The sequence below is a fragment of the Anomaloglossus baeobatrachus genome, chromosome 10, assembly GCF_048569485.1.
Source record: "Anomaloglossus baeobatrachus isolate aAnoBae1 chromosome 10, aAnoBae1.hap1, whole genome shotgun sequence".
In the NCBI taxonomy this organism is placed as follows: Eukaryota; Metazoa; Chordata; class Amphibia; order Anura; family Aromobatidae; genus Anomaloglossus; species Anomaloglossus baeobatrachus.
Window position 1 is genome coordinate 48814146 of NC_134362.1, and position 27079 is coordinate 48841224.

The 27079-nt window shown below is 48.8% G+C and overlaps 1 protein-coding gene across 1 annotated transcript; it reads right to left on the reverse strand.

The window, feature by feature from the left end:
* Nucleotides 1-490: 490 nt before the first annotated feature.
* POLR2G (RNA polymerase II subunit G) lies at nt 491-27051 on the reverse strand. The gene is made up of 8 exons (XM_075326605.1): nt 26943-27051; nt 25296-25405; nt 22785-22944; nt 22293-22343; nt 5367-5432; nt 2608-2679; nt 1139-1172; nt 491-654 (listed from the first exon to the last, which is right to left on the reverse strand). The coding sequence occupies exons 1-8, from the start codon at nt 26952-26954 to the stop codon at nt 641-643; spliced, it is 519 nt and encodes a 172-aa protein (XP_075182720.1). The 5' UTR covers nt 26955-27051; the 3' UTR covers nt 491-640.
* Nucleotides 27052-27079: the final 28 nt, after the last annotated feature.

Consider the following 27079-nt stretch of genomic DNA (forward strand, 5'->3'; position numbering starts at 1 on the left):
TCTGCCTGTGTGACAGCTCACCAGCAACCCATGTAGCGACGCTCCAGCGATCCCTGCCAGGTCAGGTTGCTGGTGGGATGGATTGCTGGAGCATCGCTTAGTGTGACATCTCACCAGCGACCTCCTAGCAACTTACAACCTGATAGGGATCGCTGGTATCGTTGTTGGGATCGCTGGTAAGTTGTTTAGTGTGACTGGGCCTTAATTTACTTTCTATATATGTTTTATTTTACTCAGTCAATACTTTCTGAGATTTTGTACTGTCTAAAATTTCTGAAAACCTACAGCTGAAGATATAGATAAAAAAAAAACAAAAAAAAAAAAAACACATTGCAGTGAAGGTATGAACACCATCTGCAGAATCAATGTGTGATTTTTTTTTTTTTATAAATATATTATTTTTCTCCTCCCCTTTGTGAATCAATTCTTTGAAGAAAAAAAAACCAAAAAAAAAAATAAATAAATAAAAACACTTTCAACTATTTTTTTTAATAAAATAATATTTTTTTTTAAGACAATATCTGAACAATTACAGCATCAATCCTGGCTGAATTATCATAAAAACTTAGCAGCTGACATACACAAAAACAATATACAGAGCGTAAAAAGACTTGCTCCCGGTGAAAAGATGCCGAGTAGATCAGCTGACCAGACCTGGAGGAGACAAGAGAGGAAAAAGTTAAATCGTGAATCAGGCCAGCAGTTCCATCACCACCATAGACATTAATAATGGCCGCAGACAGACCGATTCCACCTGCATCATTTACTGTGGTACAGGTGGCGAAAGGAGAATGGAAACAGTATCTGAATATATTACAAGTTTAAAATTGCATATTCTAAATAAACAGGATATTTATTAGAAGGGCCAAATCTTATTATTCCTGTAAATTGTCTCTCCAGGAAAGGAGACAAACTCTAGCGCCACCTATTGGAAGTAGGAATGCTAAAAGTCAAAAGTGGCCTTTTAACAAGCCTTTTCATTGACCTAGAATATATGCCAGATCAGAATCCCAATATGCAGACACGGTGTTTTGGGGCAATTGCCACTCGTCAGTGCAAAGTGTGGGTAACTGATCTGGCTTATGAGAAACTTTGTTGTAGTAAGTTGATGGTCTGGTTAGTGGAGTAAAACACTCACCCAAATAATCATCCATCAGCGAGCCAATAGCAAACTGTAAAGAATAAAAAGCGTTAGAATCCAGACTGAAATCTATGGTTAACAGTTGTACGAGATTGGATACATATTGTAATATTGCACTGGCCTGTTATGCAACCAGTGAGCAAATAAACTAAATATTATTATTTTTTTATTTTTAAACACTTCACCATTTAAATTCAACACAAACCAGAGCCCCCTTCATATATGAACATGTACTGTACATATAATTTGGGTGCTAATAGCCACGAGCAGTTCTGGGTGGATATTGCTAATCCCTGCCCAACTGTCCCTGTATTTAATATTTCTAAAGATCCTTTACCGTATGCTAATGAGCACGGGGACTAGTCCCCAGGGCGTTGCTTCCCTGGCTAGTCGGCCCCATTAGCATGTTAGTACGTCCCTGTGGGTGTGCTAACGTGCAGCATCAGAGGATGATCTCACTCACCTCAGCGCTGCCATTGCTGCCCGACGCTGGATTTCAGCTCAGCTGGCATGATCCTGGAGTTTGGGTCACGCGCACTATGAAGCCAGATGTACGCATCCTGGCTTCAAACTGAAGTAGTGCGCAAGACCAAAAGTCCAGGATCATGCACACTGAGCCAAAATCCAGTGTATGGCAGCAATGGTAGAGGAGAGGTGAGTGAGATCATCCTCTAACGCTGCACATTCATTAGCATGTTAGCGCACCCACAGGGACATACTAACAGGCTAATGGGGCCGACTAGCCAGTGAAGCAACGCCCTTAGGACTAGTCCCCTCGCTCATTAGCATACAGTAAAGGATCTTTAGAAATACTTTTTTTGAAGATCTCTATCTATGCTACTAGATCCAGGGAACATTAGGCAGGGATGCACCCAAAACTGCTCATGGTCCTGGGTGCATATTGCACCTGACAGGTTCCCTTTAAAGGCCATGAGTGCACTAGAAAGTGCCCTTTTTTTTTTTTTTGAAAAAGACCCTCTGAAAGAAACCCGCACCTGCAGTAACAACCGAGGTAAAACCGCACCCACATTTTTTCCGCGGTTTTCACCATTATCTATGGCAAAAAACGCAGGTACCGCAGAAAAGAAGAAGTGACATTCTCATTAATTCTGCAGTGGAAAATCTGCGGATATGAAAAACGCAGTGTGCGCACAGCATTTTTCTCAAACCCATAGGATTTGCTGGGGAATGACTGCAGCAATGTTAGACATATTTTGTGCAGCAATTCCGAGGCAAAATCCGCAGCGTGCGCACAGGGCCTAAGGGGGTTTTGCTGCATCCTGCTAGTGCATTAGATTCTTTGGCCTGGGCAGGTAAATACTATTGCCCTTTTGTTGCTGTGAATTATTCTTGAAAATGGAGGGTAGCCCAATTCTGCTCCAGAAAGAATAGGTGTCATTTCTCCATCCTTATTTTCCACTCTCAGATTAGCTTCCATGTGGATAAAATCTAAAAATGGCACTTACTATGTCGTTCTTATCCACTCTGGTTCCAACAATTTTAAGTCGAATTTCATCATCCTGCTGAATAACTACATCCTACAGAAAAGAAAAAAGTATTGCACAAAAATCAGTCTAAATAATGACTACTGCCTTATTCAATACGTGCAATATATTACAGAGCCGTGTAATGGAGCCAGCCAAGTTATAGCGCGGTCCTCACATAACTTAACACATTGCCTAGAATTGGTCACTCATTTTTTTCTGTCCTCTCATTTCCTACCAGTTGGATGCATTTATTCGTTTGTTTTTCTTTGCGCTATAAAACCTAGGCATAGGAAATTCACATGTACGTAAGCAGCAATAGTCTGACTACAACCCTATTCTTTGTATTGAAGCATCTAATGAAAAAGTGTGCAAAAAATCATTGTAAGGAGAGGAGGTGAGCTGTGACCACCTATTGTGAATGGTGGATTCTGCGTTATCTACTACATATAGAGACGATATTAGTCAGAAGGAGGAGGAGGTGGTGAGCTGTCACACCTTTTGTAAATGGTATCCAGTGTTATTTACTATACAAATGTACAACAGGAGAAGGAGGCAGTGAGCTGTGACACCATCTATTGTAAATGGTGGATCCTGTGTTATTTACTATATATATATATATATATATATCTCAGTATACACAGGATTCACAATAGGCGACGTGATAGCTCACCTCCTCCTCCTGTACAATGATCTCCCTTCTCTCATATATATATATATATATATATATATATATATATATATATATATGAGAGAGAAGGGAGATCATTGTACAGGAGGAGGAGGTGAGCTATCACGTCGCCTATTGTGAATCCTGTGTATACTGAGATAGAGATGGATATATATCTATTATTTTTTTTATTTGTCATTGTAATCCTGTCTCTGATGATAATGATATCTGACAAGTCTTCTGTAAACAATAGGCAACTGTAAAAAAAAAGCTCCATAAGCAAGTATGAAAATTGCAAGATTTTTTTTTTTTTTTTTTTGTTTAAAAAACACAAAAAAAAAAGGAATAAAACCACATACAAAACCCAGATTTAAAAATACTAATTTCCTAAACATACATTACATTTCACCAGATACATCCTAAAAGGGATATGTCACTGCATGTTTAAAAGGAGAACCAGTCCAGCTACCCAAAGACTTTTAAATTATGGGGCAGTTTAGGGGTCACGATAATACGTTTAGTGTTTTCTACAACTGCAAAACGCTAACAAACCCGGACTTGTTTGGCTGGATCACCCGCTTTCTATTTTCCCAGTCATACCCCTGAGATCCAGCCCTGTATCGGTGCACCACACTAGTTGGAATCCACATATTTAATTTCTCCTTGTACAACATTGAGCAGATTATTTTTTTATTTCCTTTGAAAATGTTGCATTACTGGAATGCCTGAATACAGGTCTATAATCTATTGAGGACAATTTAAAATCATTGGGGGGCCCTAGATGTAACCATTTAATGGTTAATATGTAGTCATGTGGCGCCCTGGACAAGCCAGGTCGTCACAGAACAACACCAACACACCCCACACCCCGGTTAGGCACACCGAAGCCAAACATAAAAATCCTTGTTGCCTTCCTCCAGGGGCTGATGTCCACACCAGGGGGTGGGCCAGGCGGTTGGTCCCTCCCACCGAGGAGTTCACAGTCCTGGAGGTGGGAAAAGGAAAAGCAGATAGAGTGGAGAGTTTGAAGTGGAAGGAAGTAAAGTTGTAGCAGAGCAGACTGAAGGCGTCCGGGTGTGTGGCCCGGACGGTACAGCAAGGATGGCAGACGGTGGTGACCGTCTACAGGAGAGGCTAACTGGAGCAAACCGTAAGGACCGTGGACGGGCAGTGGCCCGACGGTACCGGATCGGGGAGCAAAGAGAAGCCAGCACCATCCGGCAGGGCTTACGGACCCCGACAAGGCTAGGAGTCGCCGTTGAATTTGTCAAATCCGTTAGCGAAGGGAACCTCCGGGGTTTCCCAGCAGCCAAGACCCGATTGAAGGCGACAGCTCAAACCGTAAAGGGAAATACAGCCACCGCCAAGGCTACAGTTCCCAGGGCCAGAGCCTGCGGGCAAAAGGGGCTCCCTCAGCCTCCATCCAAGCTGGGGAGCGGGTTACCGGTGGGAACCCATTGGAACCGTAAACACTACACAGGTGCAGGGAAAGGCAGTCACCATCAACCTGCCGGGAGGAGAAACACCGCAGCCGTCTGTGGGACCCGTCCATCCAGCCGTTTGTTTTACCGGAGACTTTGTATTCGTTATTGGCTGAGCGAGTACCACCGTGCCGTGTGGCACAGCGCTGCCCCCCGCACCTCACCAGGCCCCGTAGCCCGCCTGCCAAGCATCCCTTCCCCTCACCGGGCCCCGGGACAACCAACCCCCTACCCATGGAGGGGAGAACTAACATCCAAGCTGCTCCCTGTCACCGCTCCCGGGATCCCCGTCCAGAGCAGCGGTGGTGTCACAACTTCACCACAACCGTGGGTGGCGTCACGGACAATATCCCTAACCCCAAACCACCCCCTTTCACTCACGGGCGAGGAACGCTGCTCGAGTCCCCAGGATCCGGCCCACCGCTCGAGCCACCACCGAGCAGCAGCAGCAGTAGCCGGACCCGAGCAGTGGGTGAGCACAGCGTCCCCTCCTCTGCCCGCGACAGTCACTTAGTTAATATATACATAGATAATGTAAATTAACTAAAGAAACAAAATGTTTGTGCAATTGTTGTACATCTGGGTCTTACCTCATCTACAGTCTTATAACATGGTGGGTTGGAATTTGGATCAAACTCCATTTCAGAAGGGATTGACTAAAATAAAGAATTAAATTGTCACACAAAATGGCAGAAAATGTGAGCTATTAAATTCCAACAACCCTCCAGCACCCTCCTCCTGTTATCCATCACTATGCAACATTCTGGTACGTCTAACAGACTTGTGTCTACCTGAAAAGAAGGGAATTTTGTTTACTTACCGTAAATTCCTTTTCTTCTAGCTCCAATTGGGAGACCCAGACAATTGGGTGTATAGCTACTGCCTCCGGAGGACACACAAAGTATTACACTTAAAAGTGTAAAGCCCCTCCCCTCTGCTATACACCCTCCCGTGCATCACGGGCTCCTCAGTTTTGGTGCAAAAGCAGGAAGGAGGAAACTTATAAATTGGTCTAAGGTAAATTCAATCCGAAGGATGTTCGGAGAACTGAAACCATAACCAAGAACAATTCAATCTGAACAACATGTGTACACAAAGAAAACAACAGCCCGAAGGGAACAGGGGCGGGTGCTGGGTCTCCCAATTGGAGCTAGAAGAAAAGGAATTTACGGTAAGTAAACAAAATTCCCTTCTTCTTTGTCGCTCCATTGGGAGACCCAGACAATTGGGACGTCCAAAAGCAGTCCCTGGGTGGGTAAAAGAATACCTCGATAAAAGCCGTAAAACGGCTCCTTCCTACAGGTGGACCACCGCCGCCTGAAGGACCCGCCTACCTCAGCTGGCATCTGCCGAAGCGTAGGTATGCACTAGATAGTGCTTCGTGAAAGTGTGCAGACTCGACCAGGTAGTCGCCTGACACACCTGCCGAGCCGTAGCCTGGTGCAGCAATGCCCAGGACGCACCCATGGCTCTGGCGGAATGGGCCTCCCGCCTGAAGGGACCGGAAGCCCAGCAGAACGGTAGGCTTCAAGAATTGGTTCCTTGATCCACTGAGCCAAGTTGACTTGAAAGCCTGCGACCCTTTACGCTGGCCAGCGACAAGGACAAAGAGCGCATCCGAGCGGCGCAGGGGCGCCGTACGAGAAATGTAGAGTCTGAGTGCTCTCACCAGACCTAACAAGAGCAAATCCTTTTCACATCGGTGAACTGGATGAGGACACAACGAGGGTAAGGAGATGTCCTGATTGAGATGAAAGGGAATACCACCTTAGGGAGGAATTCCGGAACCGGACGCGGAACCACCTTGTCATGGTGAAACACCAGGAAAGGAGCTTTGCATGATAACGCTGCCAACTCAGACACTCTCCGAAGTGAGGTGACTGCTACTAGAAAAACCACTTTCTGCGAAAGACGTGTGAGCGAAATATCCCTCACGACAAACCCTTTTCCAATCCGGATTGAAGAAAGGACAGAAAAGTGGGCAAGGCAAATGGCCAGGGAGAAAAAACCCCTGAGCAGAGCACCACGACAGGAATATTTTCCACGTCCTGTGGTTGATCTTGGCGGACGTTGGTTTCCTAGCCTGTCTCATAGTGGCAATGACCTCTTGAGATAATCCTGAAGACGCTAGGATCCAGGACTCAATGGCCACACAGTCAGGTTGAGGGCCGCAGAATTCAGATGGAAAAACGGCCCTTGAGACAGCAAATCTGGTCGGTCTGGCAGTGCCCACGGTTGGCCGACCGTGAGATGCCACAGATCCGGGTACCGCGACCTCCTCGGCCAGTCTGGAGCGACGAGGATGGCGCGGCGGCAGTCGGCCCTGATCTTGCGTAACACTCTGGGCAACAGTGCCAGAGGAGGAAACACATAAGGAAGCCGAAACTGCGACCAATCCTGAACTAAGGCGTCTGCCGCCAGAGCTCTGTGATCTTGAGATCGAGCCATGAATGTTGGGACCTTGTTGTTGTGCCGTGACGCCATTAGGTCGACGTCCGGCATCCCCCAGCGGCAACAGATCTCCTGAAACACGTCCGGGTGAAGGGACCATTCCCCTGCGTCCATGCCCTGGCGACTGAGAAAGTCTGCTTCCCAGTTTTCTACGCCCGGGATGTGAACTGCGGATATGGTGGATGCTGTGGTTTCCACCCACAGCAGAATCCGCCGGACTTCCTGGAAGGCTTGCCGACTGCGTGTCCCACCTGGTGGTTGATGTAAGCCACCGCTGTGGAGTTGTCGGACTGAATTCGGATCTGCTTGCCTTCCAGCCACTGCTGGAACGCTTTTAGGGCAAGATACACTGCCCTGATCTCCAGAACATTGATCTGAAGTGAGGACTCTTGCTGAGTCCACGTACCCTGAGCCCTGTGGTGGAGAAAAACTGCTCCCCACCCTGACAGACTCGCGTCCGTCGTGACCACCGCCCAGGATGGGGGTAGGAAGGATTTTCCCTTCGATAATGAGGTGGGAAGAAGCCACCACCGAAGGGAAGCTTTGGTTGCCTGAAAGGGGGAGACGTCCCTGTCTAGGGACGTCGGCATCCTGTCCCACTTGCGTAGGATGTCCCATTGAAGTGGACGCAGGTGAAACTGCGCGAAAGGGACTGCTTCCATTGCTGCCACCATCTTCCCCAGGAAGTGCATGAGGCGCCTCAAGGGGTGCGACCGACCTTGAAGGAGAGATTGCACCCCTGTCTGTAGTGAACGCTGTTTGTCCAGCGGAAGCTTCACTATCGCTGGAAGAGTATGAAACTCCATGCCAAGATATGTCAGCGATTGGACCGGTGTCAGATTTGACTTTGGAAAATTGATGATCCACCCGAAACTCTGGAGAATCTCCAGAGTAACGTTGAGGCTGTGTTGGCATGCCTCTTGAGAGGGTGCCTTGACCAGCAGATCGTCTAAGTAAGGTATCACTGAGTGACCCTGAGAGTGGAGGACCGCAACTACTGTAGCCATGACCTTGGTGAAAACCCTTGGGGCTGTCGCCAGGCCGAACGGCAGTGCGGCGAACTGAAGGTGTTCGTCTCCTATGGCGAAGCGCTGATGCTCTGGAGCAATTGGTACGTGGAGATAAGCATCCTTGATATCGATCGATGCTAGGAAATCTCCTTGGGACATTGAGGCGATGACGGAGCGGAGGGATTCCATCCGGAACCGCCTGGTCCTTACGTGTTTGTTGAGCAGTTTTAGGTCCAAAACAAACAGGTTGGAGTAGAAACCGTGACCCTGTTGCTGAAGAGGGACCGGGACCACCACTCCTTCTGTGCAACCGCCGTACGGCTCGCAGAGTCCAGGACAGCATTAATAGCGTAGGACGCGAATGCCGACGTTTGAGAGGTTATGGACGCCACCTGCGGCGCAGACGTACGTGTGAGTGCGTCAATTTGCGCCTGACCAGCTGAGATAGCTTGGAGTGCCCATACGGCTGCGAATGCCGGAGCAAAGGACGCGCCGATAGCTTCATAGATGGATCTCATTAGGAGTTCTGTCTGTCCGTGGCATTCTTGAGCGTGGACCCGTCAGCCACTGCTACTGCTGATCTAGCCGCCAGTCCAGAGACTGGAGGGCACCTTATGACACTGAGCCCGAACGTTAACAACGTCAGAGGAGAATGTGTTATATGACGTTTAGTAAAACGCTTGTCCGTGAAGGTGTGCTTCTGTACAGTATCTGTGAAGCCGTTAGAGCCACGTCCGGACAGAGTCCTGGGTTGCGACCTCCGCCCCATCCTCTAGAGGGTCCTCAAGCTGAGACCCTTGAAGAAGTCGGGGAAGATTCCAAGCAAGGCTGCTTAGCCGGACTGGTTCTGCGGTTCGTGCCGGAGTACCCCACGTCATAACTAGAGGCCACCCCAGGAACACGCTTCGTCGCAGACCGACAGAGGCCTGGGGCGATCTCGCAGTACCCGGGGCCTGTTTAACCCCTTAGTGACGGAGCTAATTTTCACCTTAATGACCAGACCAAATTTTGCAATTCTGACCAGTGTCACTTCATGAGGTTATAACTCTGGAACGCTTCAACGGATCCCGGTAATTCTGAGATTGTTTTTTCGTCACATATTGGACTTCATGTTAGTACCAAATTTAGGACAATATTTTTTGCGTTTATTGAAGAAAAAAATTGAATATTGGCAAAAATTTTGAAAATTTTGCAATTTTCAACTTTTGAATTTTTATACCGTTAAACCAGAGATTTCTGTGACACAAAATAGTTAATAAATAACATTTCCCACTTGTCTACTTTACATCAGCACAATTTTGGAAACAAAATTTTTTTTTGTTAGGAAGTTAGAGGGGTTCAAAGTTTATCAGCGATTTCTCATTTTTACATCAAAATTTACAAAACCATTTTTTTAGGGACCACATCACATTTGAAGTGACTTCAATAGGCCTAGATGACAGAAAATACCCAAAAGTGACACCATTATAAAAACTGCACCCCCCAAAGTACTCAAAACCACATTCAAGAAGTTTATTAACCCTTCAGGTGCTTCACATGAACAAAAGCAATGTGGAATGAAAAAAAGCAAAAATTAAATTTTACCTAAAAATGTTGCTCTAACCCAAATTTATTCACTTTTAGATGAACTAACACAACAAAATGGACCCCAAAACTTGTTCCCCACTTTCTTATGAGTGCGCCGATACCCCACATGTGGTCAGAAACCTCTGTTTGGACAAATGGGAGGGCTCGGAACAGAAGGAGCAATATTTGAATTTTGGAAAGCAAATTTGGCTGAAATAGATTGCGAGCACCATGTTGCATTTACAGGTCCGCTAAGGTACCTAAACAGAAGAAACCCCTCACAAGTGACACCATTTTGGAAACTAGACCCCTCAAGGCTTCTATCTAGGGGTATAGTGAGCATTTTAGATCCACAGGTACTTCACAGATTTTGTTAACGTTACGTTGTCATATTGAAAATTTTAATAATTTTCTCAAAAATGTTGCTTTAGCATCAATTTTCTCACTTTTTCAAGAGGTAATTCCAAAAATTTGACCTCAAGGTTTGTTAACCACTTTTTTATGAGCGCGGTGATACCTCACATGTGGTCTGAAACCTTTGTTTGGACAAATGGGAGGGCTTGGAACGAAAGGAGCAATATTTGAATTTTGGAAAGGAAATTTGGCTGAAAAAGATTGCGGGCACCATGTCACATTTGGAGGACCCCTAAGGTACCTAAACAGCAGAAACCCCACACAAGTGACCCCATTTTGGAAACTAGGCCCCTCAAGGAATTTATCTAGATGTTTGGTGAGTACCCTGAACCCCCAGGTGCTTCACAGAATTTTATAACGTTGAGCCATGAAAAAAAAAAAAAAAAAATTTTACCACAAAATTGTTATTTCAACCAGGTAGCTTTTTTTTTTACAAGAGTAAAAGGAAAAAATTCAGCATAACATTTATTGTGCAATTTCTCCTGAGTTTGGCGATACCTTATATGTGGTGGAAATCAACTGTTTGGGCGCATGGCAGGGCTCGGAAGGGAAGGAGTGCCATTTGACTGCAAAATTGGCTGGAATCAATAGCGGACGCCAGGTTGCATTTGGAGAGCCCCTGAGGTGCCTAAACAATGGAGGTCCCCCACAAGTGACTCCATTCTGGAAACAAGACACCTCAAGGCTTTTATCTAGGTGTATAGTGAGCAGTATGAATCCACGAATACTTCACAGAATTTGATAAGCTTAGGTTGCCATATTGAAAATTTTCATTTTTTTCACAAAAATGTTGCTTCAGCATCAAATTTCTCACTTTTTCAAGAGACAACAACAAACCGTGGACCCCACAGGTTGTTATCCAATGTCTTATGAGCACATGGATACCCCACATGTGGCCAAAAACCTCTGTTTGGATAAATGGGAGGGCTTGGAATGGAAGCAGCACCATTTGAATTCTGGAAAAGTTGAAATAAATTGCGGGCACCATGTCACATTTGCAGGGCCCCTTGGGTACCTATACATTAGAAACCCCCACAAGTGACCCCATTTTGGAAACTGGATTTTATTCAGGAGTATAATAAGCATTTTGAATCCACAGGTACTTCACAAAAATGTTGCTGTAGCAACCAATGTCTCACTTTTAGGCTATGTGGCCATGAGCCAGCGACACGGCGTCTAGTACACAGTGTCAGCCTCCTGCAGAGATGTGAGTGTTGTCCACGGGAGAACGCAGCTGCCCATGCCCACGATTTGGGTTCAGGCTGCTGTGGAGCTCTATGCTACCTGCAGAGAACACTCATCTCCGCAGCATAAATTGACATGCTGAGGCTCGGGAAGCTGCGCCACAGGTCAGTTTATGTGGCGGAGAAAAGAAGCACATTGGGCATGGGATTTCTAAAAATCCTTCCACTGTGCTTCTACTGCACAATGCAGCGTTATGGACGCAGGGAAAACACTCTGCGCCCAAAACGCTGCAAATCCCGATTGTGGGCGCACAGCCCAAAGTGCTACAATGGATGAATGGATAGATGTCAAACATATATAACGTCCCACCCCCTGCATATTCTAAGCTGGCGCCCTTTAGTGCCTTTCATGTGGCACTAAAGGGTGCCTAGCCTTGTATTTAGCCCCCCAAAAAAATAATAATTAAAATAAACGACGTGGGGTCCCCCCCATTTTTGATAGCCAGCTAGGGTAAAGCAGACAGCTGTAGCCTGCAAACCACAGCTGACAGCTTCACCTTGTCTGGTGATCAATTTGGAGGGCTCCCCAGGCGTTTTTTTTTAAAAAAAAAAAAAACGTGGGGTCCCCCCCAAATTAGATCACCAGCCAAGGTGAAGCGGACAGCTGGGGTCTGGTATTCTCAGGGTGGGAAGAGCCATGGTTATTGGACTCTTCCCAGCCTAAAAATAGCAGGCCGCAGCCGCCCCAGAAGTGGCGCATCCATTAGATGCGCCAATCCTGGCGCTTCGCCCCAGCTCATCCCGCGCCCTGGTGCGGTGGCAGACGGGGTAATATATGGGGTTGATACCAGCTGTAATGTCACCTGGCATCAAGCCCTGGGGTTAGTGATGTCACGGCATCTAAACAGATACCCGACATCACTAACCCAGTCAAGTAATAGACAAAAAAAAAAGACAAAAAAAAATTTATTTGAAAAAAAAACTCCCCGAAACATTCCTCTTTCCCCAATTTATTGAAAATAAAGAAATTACGGTCGCTGTAATCCGTGAGGTCCCACGCCGACTCTGGATCTTCTAGAATATGGGGGGCACGTTCAGGGAACGTATCCCCCATTTTCTGGAAGAGCAAGCTCTCCATGAGCAGTGTGGGTGCAGTAATCTGAGAATACTGCACTCACACTGCCCCGGTCCAACTTAGGGCAGAGTGACCTGCAGTAACCTCATTCCAGAATATGAGGGGCACGCTCACAGAACGTACCCCCCATTTTCTGGAACAGCAGTCTCTCCATGTGAGGACCACACTCCTCACATGGAGAGACTGCTGATTACTGCACTCACTCTCCCCCGGTCCACAGTGGAGCAGCCTGTGCATCAGCGACGTCAGCGTCCCTGCAAGACTGACGTCGCTGATGCACAGGCTGCTCCACTGTGGACCGGGGGAGGAATCCAGCTGACAGCCGCTGTCTGCGCATGCGCCGTCAGCATTCAAGAAGGAGGCGGCGTGATCGCGGGACGGATCACCAGACAGGTAACGTATGACCGGGGGCTCGGGGGCTGGGGGGCTGGGGGGGGGGGGGTGATGGGGGGTGATGGGGGGTGACCTAGTGGGACCTGGGGACACCTTTCTGCCGCATGTGACGTGTCACATGCGGCAGAAAGAGCAGAATGAATGCGGGGGAGGGGGGGTGGCTCTGGAGACCCGGAGGGGGCTCCGGTGACCAGAGGGCTCCGGTGGACCGGAGGAGGGGTCAGGGGGAGGACATTTCCCTCCGATCTGAAATGTTTGATCATTTCAGATCGGAGGGAAATGAATGCAGAGCCGGCGGCGGCAGTTTTCAGCGCGCGTCGGCGCCATCTTGCACGCTCCGGAGGGGGGCTCTGAAGAACTGGAGGGGGCTCCAGGGACCAAAGAGCTCCGGTGTACCGGAGGAGAGGAGAGGTCAGGAGGGGGACATTTCCCTCCGATCTGAAATGTTTGATCATTTCAGATCGGAGGGAAATGAATGCAGAGGCGGCGGGAGTTTTCAGCGCGCGTCGGCGCCATCTTGGATTTTCCGGAGGGGGGGGGGGGGGGGTTGGATGGATTTCTCCGGTACCGGGGGCTTTGGGGGCACTAAGGGCTCACATTTATTTCTCATCTGACATGTTTGATCACGTCAGATGAGAAATAAATAAATTTTACCAGCCATTTTTTTTTTTTTTATGTTGTCGCCGGTATACGGTGTATACCGGCGATCGCATTAACGGGGTGCATACAAAACACCCCGATTCATAATCTGGGGGGTCTCAGCTACCCCCGGTAGCTGAAACCCCCGAGATTTTTCGTCACTGGGGGGCGCTACAGGGTTTTTCCGGCCTGACGTCTCAAGACGTCGGAACAGAATAAGTACCCTGTTTTTCCGACGTCTTGAGACGTTAGGCCGTCGCTATGGGGTTAAGGGACCGGTCTGGACTGCAAACTCCTAGTCTCTTAGCCGACCACTTGTCCATAGCCTGAGACATGGATAGGGAAAATGACATAGAGAGTTTCTCAGCAAGCTGTAACTCTGTCCCTGCCGCTTGGACCGGGAACGCCGGCGAAGTTTTCATCATGGAAACTCTGTCGCTGTTATCTGTGCAGTGCCTGTAATATAGGCGCACGAGAGGTTAAAATAAGCCAGTGTTTTGGCACCCTTACTCTTTAAGAGCAGACAACAGCCTGTCGTCCGCAGAGTAATCAGTTAGGGTATACAGCCAAAAACAATAATGCTGCCGAACAGTGAAATCATATAGATAAGACACATATATATATATATATATATATATATATATATATATCACTGCGGCACCCAGGGGGTGACAACACCCTAGGAAGACCACCTTTGAAAAACTGGTGCCCCCCAGTGCTCAGTGAGGGGGAAGGAGGATAGCAACGTATGCTCCAGCACTCCCTACGTTATGATGCAGGTGTCTGCAGGAATCCGGTGGTCTATAGGGATCAGTGCGGGGGGGGGGGCGGAGGACAGCGAGGTGTGCTCCAGCCCTCACTGTCGGCAACCTACCGACCCTCCCGCCCCTCTCCCTGACTGGCAGGCTCAGGGGCGGGAGTGTTAACCCACTAGGCCGCAAAAAGCCGGGGATTCAAGTAAAACCGCGGCCGGCAAACATGCATGGTCGGCGCGGTAGTCCCGGACAAAGAATGCCCACCGCAATCGCAGCTGCGTCTGAGGCCAAGGTGCTTCAGGCACCGTGCCAACGGGGACACAGAGTACCTGTAGCTGCAGGGTGTCCCTGACGATACTCCGACTCCGGCAGGGGCTGCGGATGTGGCTTGTAGCCCTCAGATTCTCTGACCCGGATCTCCCTCAGCTGCAGCCAGAAGGTTGAAAAAACATGGCTGACGGCGTTCTCTGAGGAGGAGGGAGGCATGGGCGTGTTCACACAAAAGTGCAGGAATCTGGTGCCTCAGCGTGGGTAGTGAGGGGGGCGGAGGACAGCTCAATGTACTACAGCCCTCACTGTCGGCGTCACACCGACAGTCCCGCCCTTTTCCCTGACTGGCAGGTCTGGGGGCGGGAGAATCCCATACTAGGCCGCAAAAGCCGGGGATTAAAGTTGAAATCGCGGCCGACCGGCAGTGCACGGTCGGCGCGGTAGTCCCGGACCCACACGCACGCCGCAGTCGCTGCAGCGTCTGTGCCCAAGGTGCTTTATGCGCCGTCCCAACGGGGACACAGAGCACCTGGAATATGCGTTACTAGGCAGAAGCCGGAGACTAGAGTGTAAGCGCAGCCGGCCACAAGCGCGGTCCCGGCGCACTAACACGCCCAGCAGTGCTGCAGCGTGTACGACACAAGCGCGCCATGCGCCGTCCCCAAGGGGATACAGAGTACCTCGCAGTAGCAGGGCCATGTCCCTGACGATACTCAGCTCCTGTCCAGCAGATTCCCAGGGGCTGCGGAGGGAGCACGGTCCCAGTGTCTAGAGACCGATTATGGATCCCACTTCACCCAGAGCCCTGCAGGGATGGGGAAGGAAAACAGCATGTGGGCTCCAGCCTCCGTACCCGCAATGGGTACCTCAACCTTAACAACACCGCCGACCAGAGTGGGGTGAGAAGGGAGCATGCTGGGGGCCCTATATGGGCCCACTTTTCTTCCATCCGAAATAGTCAGCAGCTGCTGCTGACTAAGTTGTGGAGCTATGCTTGCATGTGTGCCTCCTTCGCACAAAGCTTAAAAACTGGGGAGCCCGTGATGCACGGGAGGGTGTATAGCAGAGGGGAGGGGCTTTACACTTTTAAGTGTAATACTTTGTGTGTCCTCCGGAGGCAGTAGCTATACACCCAATTGTCTGGGTCTCCCAATGGAGCGACAAAGAAATATATACTGTGTGAAATATATATATATTACTTACACACACACAAAGTTGGGTGAGGTGGGAGTCTTCCATTTAGTACCAATGAAGGGAATTTTGTTTACTTACCGTAAATTCCTTTTCTTCTAGCTCCTATTGGGAGACCCAGACAATTGGGTGTATAGCTTCTGCCTCCGGAGGCCACACAAAGTTATTACACTTAAAGTGTAACCCCTCCCCTCTGCCTATACACCCTCCCGTGCATCACGGGCCCATCAGTTTTGGTGCCAAAGCAGGAAGGATGTTCGGAGAACTGAAACCATGAACCAAAGAACAATTGAACATGAACAACATGTGTACACAAAAGAACAGCCCGAAGGGCACAGGGGCGGGAGCTGGGTCTCCCAATAGGAGCTAGAAGAAAAGGAATTTACGGTAAGTAAACAAAATTCCCTTCTTCTTTGTCGCTCCATTGGGAGACCCAGACAATTGGGATGTCCAAAAGCAATCCCTGGGTGGGTAAAAGAATACCTCGATAAAAAAGAGCCGAAAAAACGGCCCCTTCTTACAGGTGGGCCACTGCCGCCTGAAGGACTCGCCTACCTAGGCTGGCGTCTGCCGAAGCATAGGCATGCACCTGATAGTGTTTTGTAAAAGTGTGCAGACTCGACCAGGTAGCCGCCTGACACACCTGCTGAGCCGTAGCCTGGTGCCGCAATGCCCAGGACGCACCCACGGCTCTGGTAGAATGGGCTTTCAGCCCTGAAGGAATCGGAAGCCCAGACGAACGGTAGGCTTCAAGAATCGGTTCCTTGATCCACCTAGCCAAGGTTGACTTGGAAGCCTGCGACCCCTTACGCTGGCCAGCGACAAGGACAAAGAGCGCATCAGAACGGCGCAGTGGCGCCGTGCGTGAAATGTAGAGCCTGAGTGCTCTCACGAGATCTAACAAGTGCAAATCCTTTTCACATTGGTGAACTGGATGAGGGCAAAAAGAATGTAAGGAGATATCCTGATTGAGATGAAACGGGGATACCACCTTAGGGAGAAATTCCGGGACCGGACGCAGAACCACCTTATCCTGGTGAAACACCAGGAAGGGGGCTTTGCATGACAGCGCTGCTAGCTCAGACACTCTCCGAAGTGATGTGACTGCCACTAGGAAGGCCACCTTCTGCGAAAGACGTGATAGAGAGACATCCCGCATCGGCTCGAAAGGTGGCTTCTGGAGAGCCGTCAGCACCCTGTTAAGATCCCAGGGTTCTAGCGGACGCTTGTAAGGTGGGACTATGTGGCAAACCCCCTGCAGGAACGTGCGGACCTGCGGAAGCCTGGCTAGACGCTTTTGAAAAAACACGGAAAGCGCCGATACTTGTCCCTTGAGAGAGCCGAGAGACAAGCCCTTGTCCATTCCGGATTGAAGGAAAGAAAGAAAAGTGGGCAAGGCAAATGGCCAGGGAGTGAAACCCTGATCAGAGCACCAGGATAAGAAGATCCTCCAAGTCCTGTGGTAGATCTTGGCGGACGTTGGTTTCCTGGCCTGTCTCATGGTGGCAATGACATCTTGAGAACCCTGATGACGCTAGGAGCCAGGACTCAATGGCCACACAGTCAGGTTGAGGGCCGCAGAATTCAGATGGAAAAATGGCCCTTGAGACAGCAAGTCTGGTCGGTCTGGGAGTGCCCACGGTTGACCCACCGTGAGGTGCCACAGATCCGGGTACCACGATCTCCTCGGCCAGTCTGGAGCGACGAGGATGGCGCGACTGCAGTCGTACCTGATCTTGCGTAATACTCTGGGCAGCAGTGCCAGAGGAGGAAATACATAAGGCAGTCGAAACTGCGACCAGTCCTGAACTAACGCGTCTGCCGCCAGAGCTCTGTGATCTTTGGACCGAGCCATGAATGCCGGGACTTTGTTGTTGTGCCAAGACGCCATTAGATCGACGTCCGGCGTTCCCCAGCGGCAACAGATCTCCCGAAACACGTCCGGGTGAAGAGACCATTCCCCTGCGTCCATGCCCTGGCGACTGAGAAAATCTGCTTCCCAGTTTTCTACGCCCGGGATGTGAACTGCGGAGATTGTGGAGGCTGTGGCTTCCGCCCACAGCAGAATCCGCTGAACTTCTCGGAAGGCTTGACGACTGCGTGTGCTGCCCTGGTGGTTGATGTACGCAACCGTCGTGGCGTTGTCCGACTGTATTCGGATCTGCCTGCCCTCCAGCCACCGCTGGAACGCCTTTAGGGCCAGATACACTGCCCTTATCTCCAGAACGTTGATCTGAAGGGAGGACTCTGTCGGAGTCCAGGTTCCCTGAGCCCTGTGGTGGAGGAAGACCGCTCCCCACCCTGACAGACTCGCGTCCGTCGTGACCACAGCCCAGGATGGGGGCAAGAAGGATTTTCCTTTCGACAAGGAAGTGGGAAAAAGCCACCACTGAAGAGAGGTCTTGGCTGTCCGTGACAGCGAAACGTTCCTGTCTAGGGACGTCGGCCTCTTGTCCCATTTGCGGAGGATGTCCCATTGAAGTGGACGCAGATGAAACTGCGCAAAAGGAACTGCCTCCATTGCTGCCACCATCTTCCCCAGGAAGTGCATGAGGCGCCTCAAGGGGTGTGACTGACCCCGAAGAAGAGATTGCACCCCTATCTGTAGTGAACGCTGTTTGTCCAGCGGGAGCTTCACTATCGCTGAAAGGGTATGAAACTCCATCCCGAGGTAAGTCAGCGATTGGGTCGGTGTCAAATTTGACTTTGGGAAATTGATGATCCACCCGAACCTCTGGAGAGTCTCCAGAGTGACGGTCAGGCTGTGTTGGCATGCCACCCTGGAGGGTGCCTTGACTAGAAGATCGTCTAAGTAAGGGATCACCGAGTGGCCCTGAGAGTGTAGGACCGCCACCACTGCTGCCATGACCTTGGTGAAGACCCGTGGGGCTGTCGCCAGGCCGAAAGGCAGTGCCACGAACTGAAGGTGTTCGTCCTTGATGGCGAAACGCAGAAAGCGGTGATGCTCGGGAGCGATCGGCACATGGAGATAAGCATCTTTGATGTCGATTGATGCTAGGAAGTCTCCTTGTGACATCGAGGCGATGACTGAGCGGAGAGATTCCATCCGAAACCTTCTGGTGCTCACATGCTTGTTGAGCAGCTTGAGGTCTAGAACGGGACGGAATGATCCGTCCTTTTTTGGCACCACGAACAAGTTGGAGTAGAAGCCGTGACCATGTTCCTGAGGTGGAACGGGAATCACCACTCCTTCTGCCTTCAGAGTGTTTACCGCCTGAAAAAGTGCATCGGCTCGCTCGGGGGGCGGAGATGTTCTGAAGAAACGAGTCGGAGGACGAGAACTGAGCTCTATCCTGTAACCGTGAGACAGAATGTCTCTCACCCATCGGTATTGGACATGTGGCCACCAGGCGTCGCAAAAGCGGGAGAGCCTGCCACCGACCGAGGATGCGGTTTGTGGAGACCGAAAGTCATGCCAATGTATGTAAAGCCAATGTATGTAAAGCGCTGTGGAATTAATAGCGCTATATAAATGAATAAAATTATTATTATAATTATTATGAGGAGGCCGCCTTGGGGGCGGCTCCTCCGGCGGTCTTTTTAGGACGTGACTTAGACCGCCATGCAGAAGAGTTGCTCTGGCCCTTCTGTGACCTGTTGGACGTGGAGGAATGGGACCTGGCTGAGGGCCGAAAGGACCGAAACCTCGATTGAATCTTTCGCTGCTGAGGTCTGTTCGGTTTAGACTGGGGTAAGGACGAGTCCTTTCCCTTGGATTGCTTGATAATTTCGTCCAATTGCTCGCCAAATAAACGGTCGCCGGAAAATGGCAAACCGGTTAAGAACTTCTTGGAAGCAGAGTCTGCCTTCCATTCGCGTAGCCACAGGGCCCTGCGGACTGCCACCGAATTGGCGGATGCTACCGCTGTACGGCTCACCGAGTCGAGGACAGCGTTCATGGCGTAGGACGAAAAAGCCGACGCCTGAGAAGTCAAAGACACGACCTGCGGAGTAGCGGTGCGTGTGACCTCATTAATCTCAGACAGACAAGCTGAGATAGCTTGGAGTGCCCACACGGCTGCAAATGCTGGAGTAAAAGACGCACCTATGGCTTCATAGATGGATTTCATCAGGAGCTCTATTTGCCCGTCAGTGGCATCTTTGAGCGATGAGCCATCTGCCACTGATACCACGGATCTAGCCGCCAGCCTAGAGACTGGAGGATCCACCTTGGGACACTGAGCCCAACCCTTAACTACGTCAGGTGGGAAGGGGTAACGTGTGTCATTAAGGCGCTTAGTAAAGCGCTTGTCCGGATATGCTCTGTGCTTCCGGACAGCATCCCTGAAGTTAGAGTGATCTAAAAAAGCACTCCTTGTACGTTTGGGAAACCTAAACTGGTGTTTCTCCTGTTGTGAAGCTGACTCCTCAACAGGTGGAGTTGGAGGAGGAAGTTCTAGCACCTGGTTAATGGACGCTATAAGGTCATTTACAATGGCGTCTCCAGATTGAGAGCACCGTCAGGATCAGAGCCCTGAGCTGCAACCTCCGCCTCATCCTCCAGGGAGTCCTCATGCTGAGACCCTGAGCAGCGTGATGAAGTGGATGAAAGTCCCCAGCGAGCCCGCTTAGACGGTCTGTGACTGCGGTCCGAGTCGGAGTCCTCCCCGTGGGACCTATGTGTCACCTCAGGAGCAGTTTGCTGCTCCAACCGAGGGGGGCCTGGGGTCAATGATTCAACAGTGCCCGGGGCCTGTGTTACCGGTCTGGACTGCAAAGCTTCAAGTATCTTAGCAGACCATTTGTCCATAGACTGAGCCATGGATTGTGAAAGGGACTCAGAAAGTTTCTCAGCCAACACTGCAAACTCTGTCCCTGCCACCTGGACAGTGGCAGCCGGTGGTTCTACCTGAGCCGAGGGTCCCACCAGTGCCTGAGGCTCCGGCTGAGTGAGTGTCACAGGGGCCGAGCATTGCACACAATGAGGGTACATACATATACATATATATACACACTGCGGCACCCAGGGGGGCCAGCACCTGTAACAGGTGCGGCTTACCGACCGCGCTCAGCGGTTGTGTGTCCACCAGATTCCCTGCCTGGGCCTCCCAGAGTTGTGGAGCTCTATCTGAAGTTCTCCTCCGGCAGCAGCGATGATAACAATGGCTGCCAGCGTTCTGAGAGGAGGAGGGAGCCGTGGGCGTGCCTCAGAAAGTGCGGGAATCTGGTGCCCCACGGTGCTCAGTGAGGGGGGAGGAGGATACCAAGTATGCTCCAGCCCTCACCGCTGACGTACAGTCTAGCGTCCCGCCCTTGCCCCTGACTGGCAGGCCCGGGGGCAGGAATATGCGGTACTAGGCCGCAAAAGCCGGGGACTCGATTTATAAGCGAGGCCGGCAAACAGGCGCGGTCGGCGCGGTAGTCCCGGCGACCCCAAACACAGAGCAGCTGCTGCAGCGTCCGATCCACAGGCGCTCTATGCGCCGTCCCCAAGGGGACACAGAGTACCTCAGAGAAGCAGGGCCTGTCCCTGATGACATCCAGTCTCCTGTCCGTCAGGTTCCCACAGGGGCTGCGGAGGGAGCCCGGTCCCAGTGCCTGGTGACCGGTTAGGATCCCACTTCTCCCAGAGCCCCTAAGGGATGGGGAAGGATAACGGCATGTGGCTCCAGCCTTTGTACCCGCAATGGGTACCTCAACCTTAACAGCACCGCCGACCAAAGTGGGGTGAGAAGGGAGCATGCCGGGGGCCCTGGGGCCCTCTTGTCTTCCATCCGATAAAGTCAGCAGCTGCTGCTGACTAAAATGTGGAGCTTGCGTGAATGTGTGCCTCCTTCAACACAAAGCATAAAACTGATGGGCCCGTGATGCACGGGAGGGTGTATAGCAGAGGGGAGGGGTTACACTTTTTAAAGTGTAATAACTTTGTGTGGCCTCCGGAGGCAGAAGCTATACACCCAATTGTCTGGGTCTCCCAATGGAGCGACAAAGAAATTCCTTGCTGCCCCTTCTACATACTACAGTTATCCTGTAATCCTTTGGTATTTATTACAGTGAGGTTTCTGACTGCTCCAGGCAGTTATTTTTATTCAAAACCTAAAAGGTTTTCTATTTAACGGGTGATCAAAAAAAGCAAAGCAAGAATAAGGCAGAAGGCGGCATGAAGCCACAACTCAAAATGTTTTTTTTTTTGGGGCTGCAACTAAATTTTATTAGTCAATATCTGACTGCAGATTGCACACAGTCAGGGTTCAGCAATACGCACAGTCAGGATTCTGCTCTGTTGTCAGCTTGAGTGGACGTTCTTTTTATTGCAAGTATGCAGTTTGCATTATTAAAAAGGTCATGTGTCAACTTGCAACTTTTCTTGTTTCTCTTAAGAGAAGTGGATGAGAAGCTAGTTGGCACGTGACTATGCGAACCACATCCTTCAGTTTATGCAAGCCTCTGCTCGAATAATGTGCACATGGCACACAGTCAGGATTCCGTAATCTGAATCAGAGGGACTGCAAAGATTTAGCTGAAATTATTTAACTAAAATACATACATGTCTAGAGATGAAGCAGGCCATAGGTCCAATTTCTGTAAACAATCCAACCTAAAAAAGGAAAATAAATAAATAAAAATATGGAGAAAAAAAAAAAAAAAAAAAAATGTATAAAAAAAGTGAGGTCTAACCACAATGTCCCTTACAATAGAACAGCCTAGAAATGAATTTCCCCACTGTGTCATCATAAATTTACATTATAGTAAGTATGGATAAGTATTGCAGTGCACAGCCCGGGTATCACAGCCCGGGTATCGAGGACAAAGTCTGAGCCTGCAGCAAATCTCACTCAAACAGCCTCATTTATGCCCAAGAGTGTGCCTTATGAGTGTTGAGTTTAGGTCTCCAGCCCTGCGGATGGTCCAGACACTGTAGGCCAATACATGGACCAAGAAAGTCGGATGTGTGAAAATGGCCTTACTCAGACTATACAGTAGTATATACAAAAAGGAACTTAAAAATGGTTATTTAAGTTGTGCATGGCACACTTACCTTGTTTACTTGGGTAACAACAGCATCTACCACTTCTCCCTTGAAGGGTCGGAAAACAATAGCCTTATATTTGACAGGATACAGCACAAAGCCTCTGCCAGGCTGGATAACACCAGCACCGATATTGTCAATGGTGGTGACTGCAATCACAAAGCCATACCTGAGAAGAAGGGGAAAGACATAAATAAAGACAAGAAACCGACAAGTTAAAAAATTTCTAAGTGTTAAAGATCACGAAAAAGAAAATAAAGCCGATTAATTTGAACTGGCACTAATCACAAACACTGCACACAGTTCAGGCTTAAGTTCTGTTCCATTGTAAAAACAGATGCATTTTATAACAGATATAAGCAGAAGTAAAACAGTCCAGTTGACTCTAAAGCCACATTCACACGTTGAGGATTTGGTCAGTTTTTTATCTCAGTATTTGTAGCCAAAACCAGGAGTGGGTGAAATATATAGAATCGGTGCTCGTGTTTCTATTATACGTTTCCTCTGTGACTACAGATACTTAAGTTAAAAAAAAAAAAAAAATTCATCAAATACTCAACGAGTGCACATAGCCTAACAGGGATCAAGCTGATTTCCAATAATGGTCCATTTTTTGTATGGAATAATGAGGGCAGCGTGCTGCACCCATTCACCCTTTTGGTGGCTTAGTTGATACAAATCGTGCAGAAAGCTTCTTTAGAATAAATATAGTCTTATTAACAGTCCAAAAGAGGCACTACAGTAGATAAGGACCCAACATTAAGAGATACGCCTTGACAATGGCTGTTGGGCTCACATAAAACTGACCATTTTTTATCTTCAATATATCATTTTTTTTTTTTCTTAGCAGTGATGCATATTCTTATATTCATTGTTAACATATTTTGCCATTTCAGAGTGCAACTGTCTCTTTATGGGCACTTTTCCATCTGTGATTAAATCTCTGCGATAGTAGCCCAGAAAGTGGGGTGAGTGTCATGTCATGGTCTTCGTTTTTTTTCTCATCTAGCATTTATATGACATGCGAGTGCCGTGCGAGTGGTATGAGAGTCTGGATTTTTCATACCAATGATCCGTGTGACATACGTATGCCATCTGTATTGCGATATTATTCTTGCTCCCATAGAGTTACATGGGGGGTGCGAAAGCTGAGTCTTCCTGACAATCGCAGCATGCTGCGATTTCACTATGAGTGCGATTTGTGTGGAGAAAAAAATGCTCAGGATGGCATGGTCATATAACTTAACACTGGTGCGAGTGCAATCCGATTTCGCATCAAATCGCACTCGCACAAGAAAATTGCAGATGGAAAAGCACCCCATTTGTTACTATATCTCACGCTTAGTATGCCCCTGTTCACACTGACTTTTTTTCCCCCTTATTGTCTTATTTACATCCATGTGCCTGTTTTTGTTTTTTTTCCCATCTGTTTTTATACATAGGCAGTAAATAAAGTTTACTAAACCAAACACACTTTCTATGTTAACAAGAGAGACCTGTATCTGTAGGTGTCAGATGCTACATGGAGGAGTCGTATGAATCCCAATTCTTCTTACGTACCTATAGACTTGAATGGGTGAGTCTCATCCGACAAACAAAAGTGAACAGAGCAAGGCGAAGGCCGGAGTCACACTTGCAAGTGACTCGCGCGTATCTCGCATTGCATCACCCGGCATGGTTTGCAGCGCTCTGGACAGGAGCGTCTCAGCTGCATAGAAATACATGCAGCCGACCTGCTCCTGTCAGGAGAGTGTGCGGCCAAGCCGGGCGATGCGATGTGAGATATGCGCGAATCACTCGCAAGTTGACTCCGGCCTTACAAGAAGTCTCTCCTCCAGGCCGCCAAAACGATCATCCCACGTTATTGGGAATCACCCAAACTCCCAACCTTGGAGTGGTTTGAGGAAGTTCACATGATCCACCGCATGGAACAAATAATGGCCCAGTCCCGTCAGGAGGCAGCAGCTACTGTCACTAAATGGTTCCACTAGGAGGCCTTTGTGACAAGCCCAAAGTTCCTTACTATGCAATAATATCCCGATAGAGTCCCTCGTTGTAAGTGTGTCATGTCTATCACTCTGTGCCATCTGTTTTTCGGTACTATTGGGTTCGTTGTGGTCTCAGTTGTCCATCTTAATCCCCTTTCTATGCCCGTGTACCCATCTTAGTCCTGCTTCCTTCCATCTTTCCTACTCTCCTCTCGCTTTTGCTTTTCCTCGATCACATACTTATATGTTGGTTTAAAGATGGTTGGAGTCCAAGCACGACTTAATTTGTATCAGAGTATGACTAATTGTTATATTTTTCTAGCCTTGCTTGTATAAAATCCAATAAAATATTGAAATTAAAAAAAGTGATTAGTGCAAGCTGTGATTTTTTTTTTTTTTTTCACGGCCATTTGATCTGTGTGAAAAAGTTTTCATCTGACCAGCCCTACTGGATTATGTTGGACCGAGTGTTGTCTGATTTTAACATGGACCGCTTACAAGACATTGTCTCTGAATGAGCCCTGATACTTACTTGCCAGTACAGGTCCCTTCCACCTCAGTAAAGAGCTTTTGTTTTACTGTATTAAGAAGATTCGGCCCAAAATATCTCGGGTGCAGGAGAATTTCATGTTCCAGTGAGATCTGCAAAGAAATTATATTTAGATTAATGACCACACCATCCAGATAAGAAAAAGTAACTGGAGGCAGCACGTCAAAAATAAGTGAATGGGGTTTTTTTTTTTCAGTTTTTGTGAGCTTTTCTTATTGTGCTGGAATCGGGTCTCTTGATCTGGCCCATAGAAAACAGCACTGCACTGGAATTGGGCCTCTCCGTCCAGCCCATAGAATAAATGGTGCGGTGATCACACGTGGCCATGGCAGATGACACAGCCCTCAAGTCCCGCCCAAAGAAATTAATTCTGCAGCAATCACACACGGCCATGGGAGAAAGCAAAGCCTTGAAATTGGACCTCTCTATCCGGCCCATAGAAGTGAATTGTACAGTGATCACATGTGGTTATGGGAGCTGGCACAGCACTGAGATCGGTTCTCTCCATCTGGCCCATAGAAGTGAATGATGCGTATTCACAAATGGCCATGGGAGATGGCACAGTGCTGAAATCGGACCTCTCCGTCCAGCCCATAGAAGTGCATCGTGCGGAGATTACACATGGCAATGGGAGACGGTGCAGCTTTGAAATTGGAACACTCCGTCCAGCCTATAGCAGTGAATGCTGTGGTGTTCACACATGGCCACGGGAGACAACACAGCACTGGTATCGTACATCTCCGTCTGACCAATAGAAGTGAATGCTGCGGTGTTCACACGTAGCAATGGTAGACGGCACAGCATTGGAAGTAGGCCTCTCCATCCAGCCTATAGAAATGAAGGCTGCATGTTCACTCATGGCCATGGGAGACAGCACAGCACTGGAATCAGGCCTCTCCGTCCGGCCAATAGAAGTGAATAGTTTGGAGATCACACATTGTTAATGGAGATGGCACACAGATGGGGTCAGGCTTCTCTGTCCAGCCCATAGAAGTGAATGGTGCGGTGTTCACACGTGGCAATGGTAGACGGCACAACCCTGGGATCGAACCTCTCCGTCTGGCCCATAGAAGTGAATACTGCGATGTTCACACGTGGCAATGGTAGACAACACAGCATTGGAATTAGGCCTCTCTGTCCGGCCCATAGAAGTGAATGGTGCGGTGATCACACATGCTCTGATTGGAAACCCCCTCCCATCCTTGAGGTTTCGAGGGTCCAGGAAATAAGACCACCCCAGGGATGTCTCCAATCTCTGGGCCACAACATATTAACCATTTATATCCTGTGCTATATATAACTAGGCCCTTTTCTCCCACAGACCCTCCATCCAGACCTCCCATCCGGGTCTGGCAGCCATCTATAGATTATCTCCCCCTCCTGCAGTGCTTGGGCCATGATGTATGGAGACTGGATACCCCCATACACCGGGCGGGTCATTAGAAGAGTGGGCAGGGTGCACCTCCACAGTAATCCCCGCTTATTACAGGCCAGTACATACGTCACCCAAAAAAATAACTTCTGTACTCACAAAAAAATTGTTTAAAAGAACAGAGAGTCCTCAGTGGTTGATACCTTTTAATGGCTATCAGATTCTCCTTTTTGCATTTGGATAAGATCTGTACTCACGTGATAGAACATAGCGCTGAGTGAGCTCCCTCCTGACCAGCACGACGAGTCTGTGTTGAATGTTCACTGTGCGAACAATAAAGCTTATTTAAAAGAAAAAAAAAAGTGTTCCGGGTACCGTTTCCGGTCTTACGTCA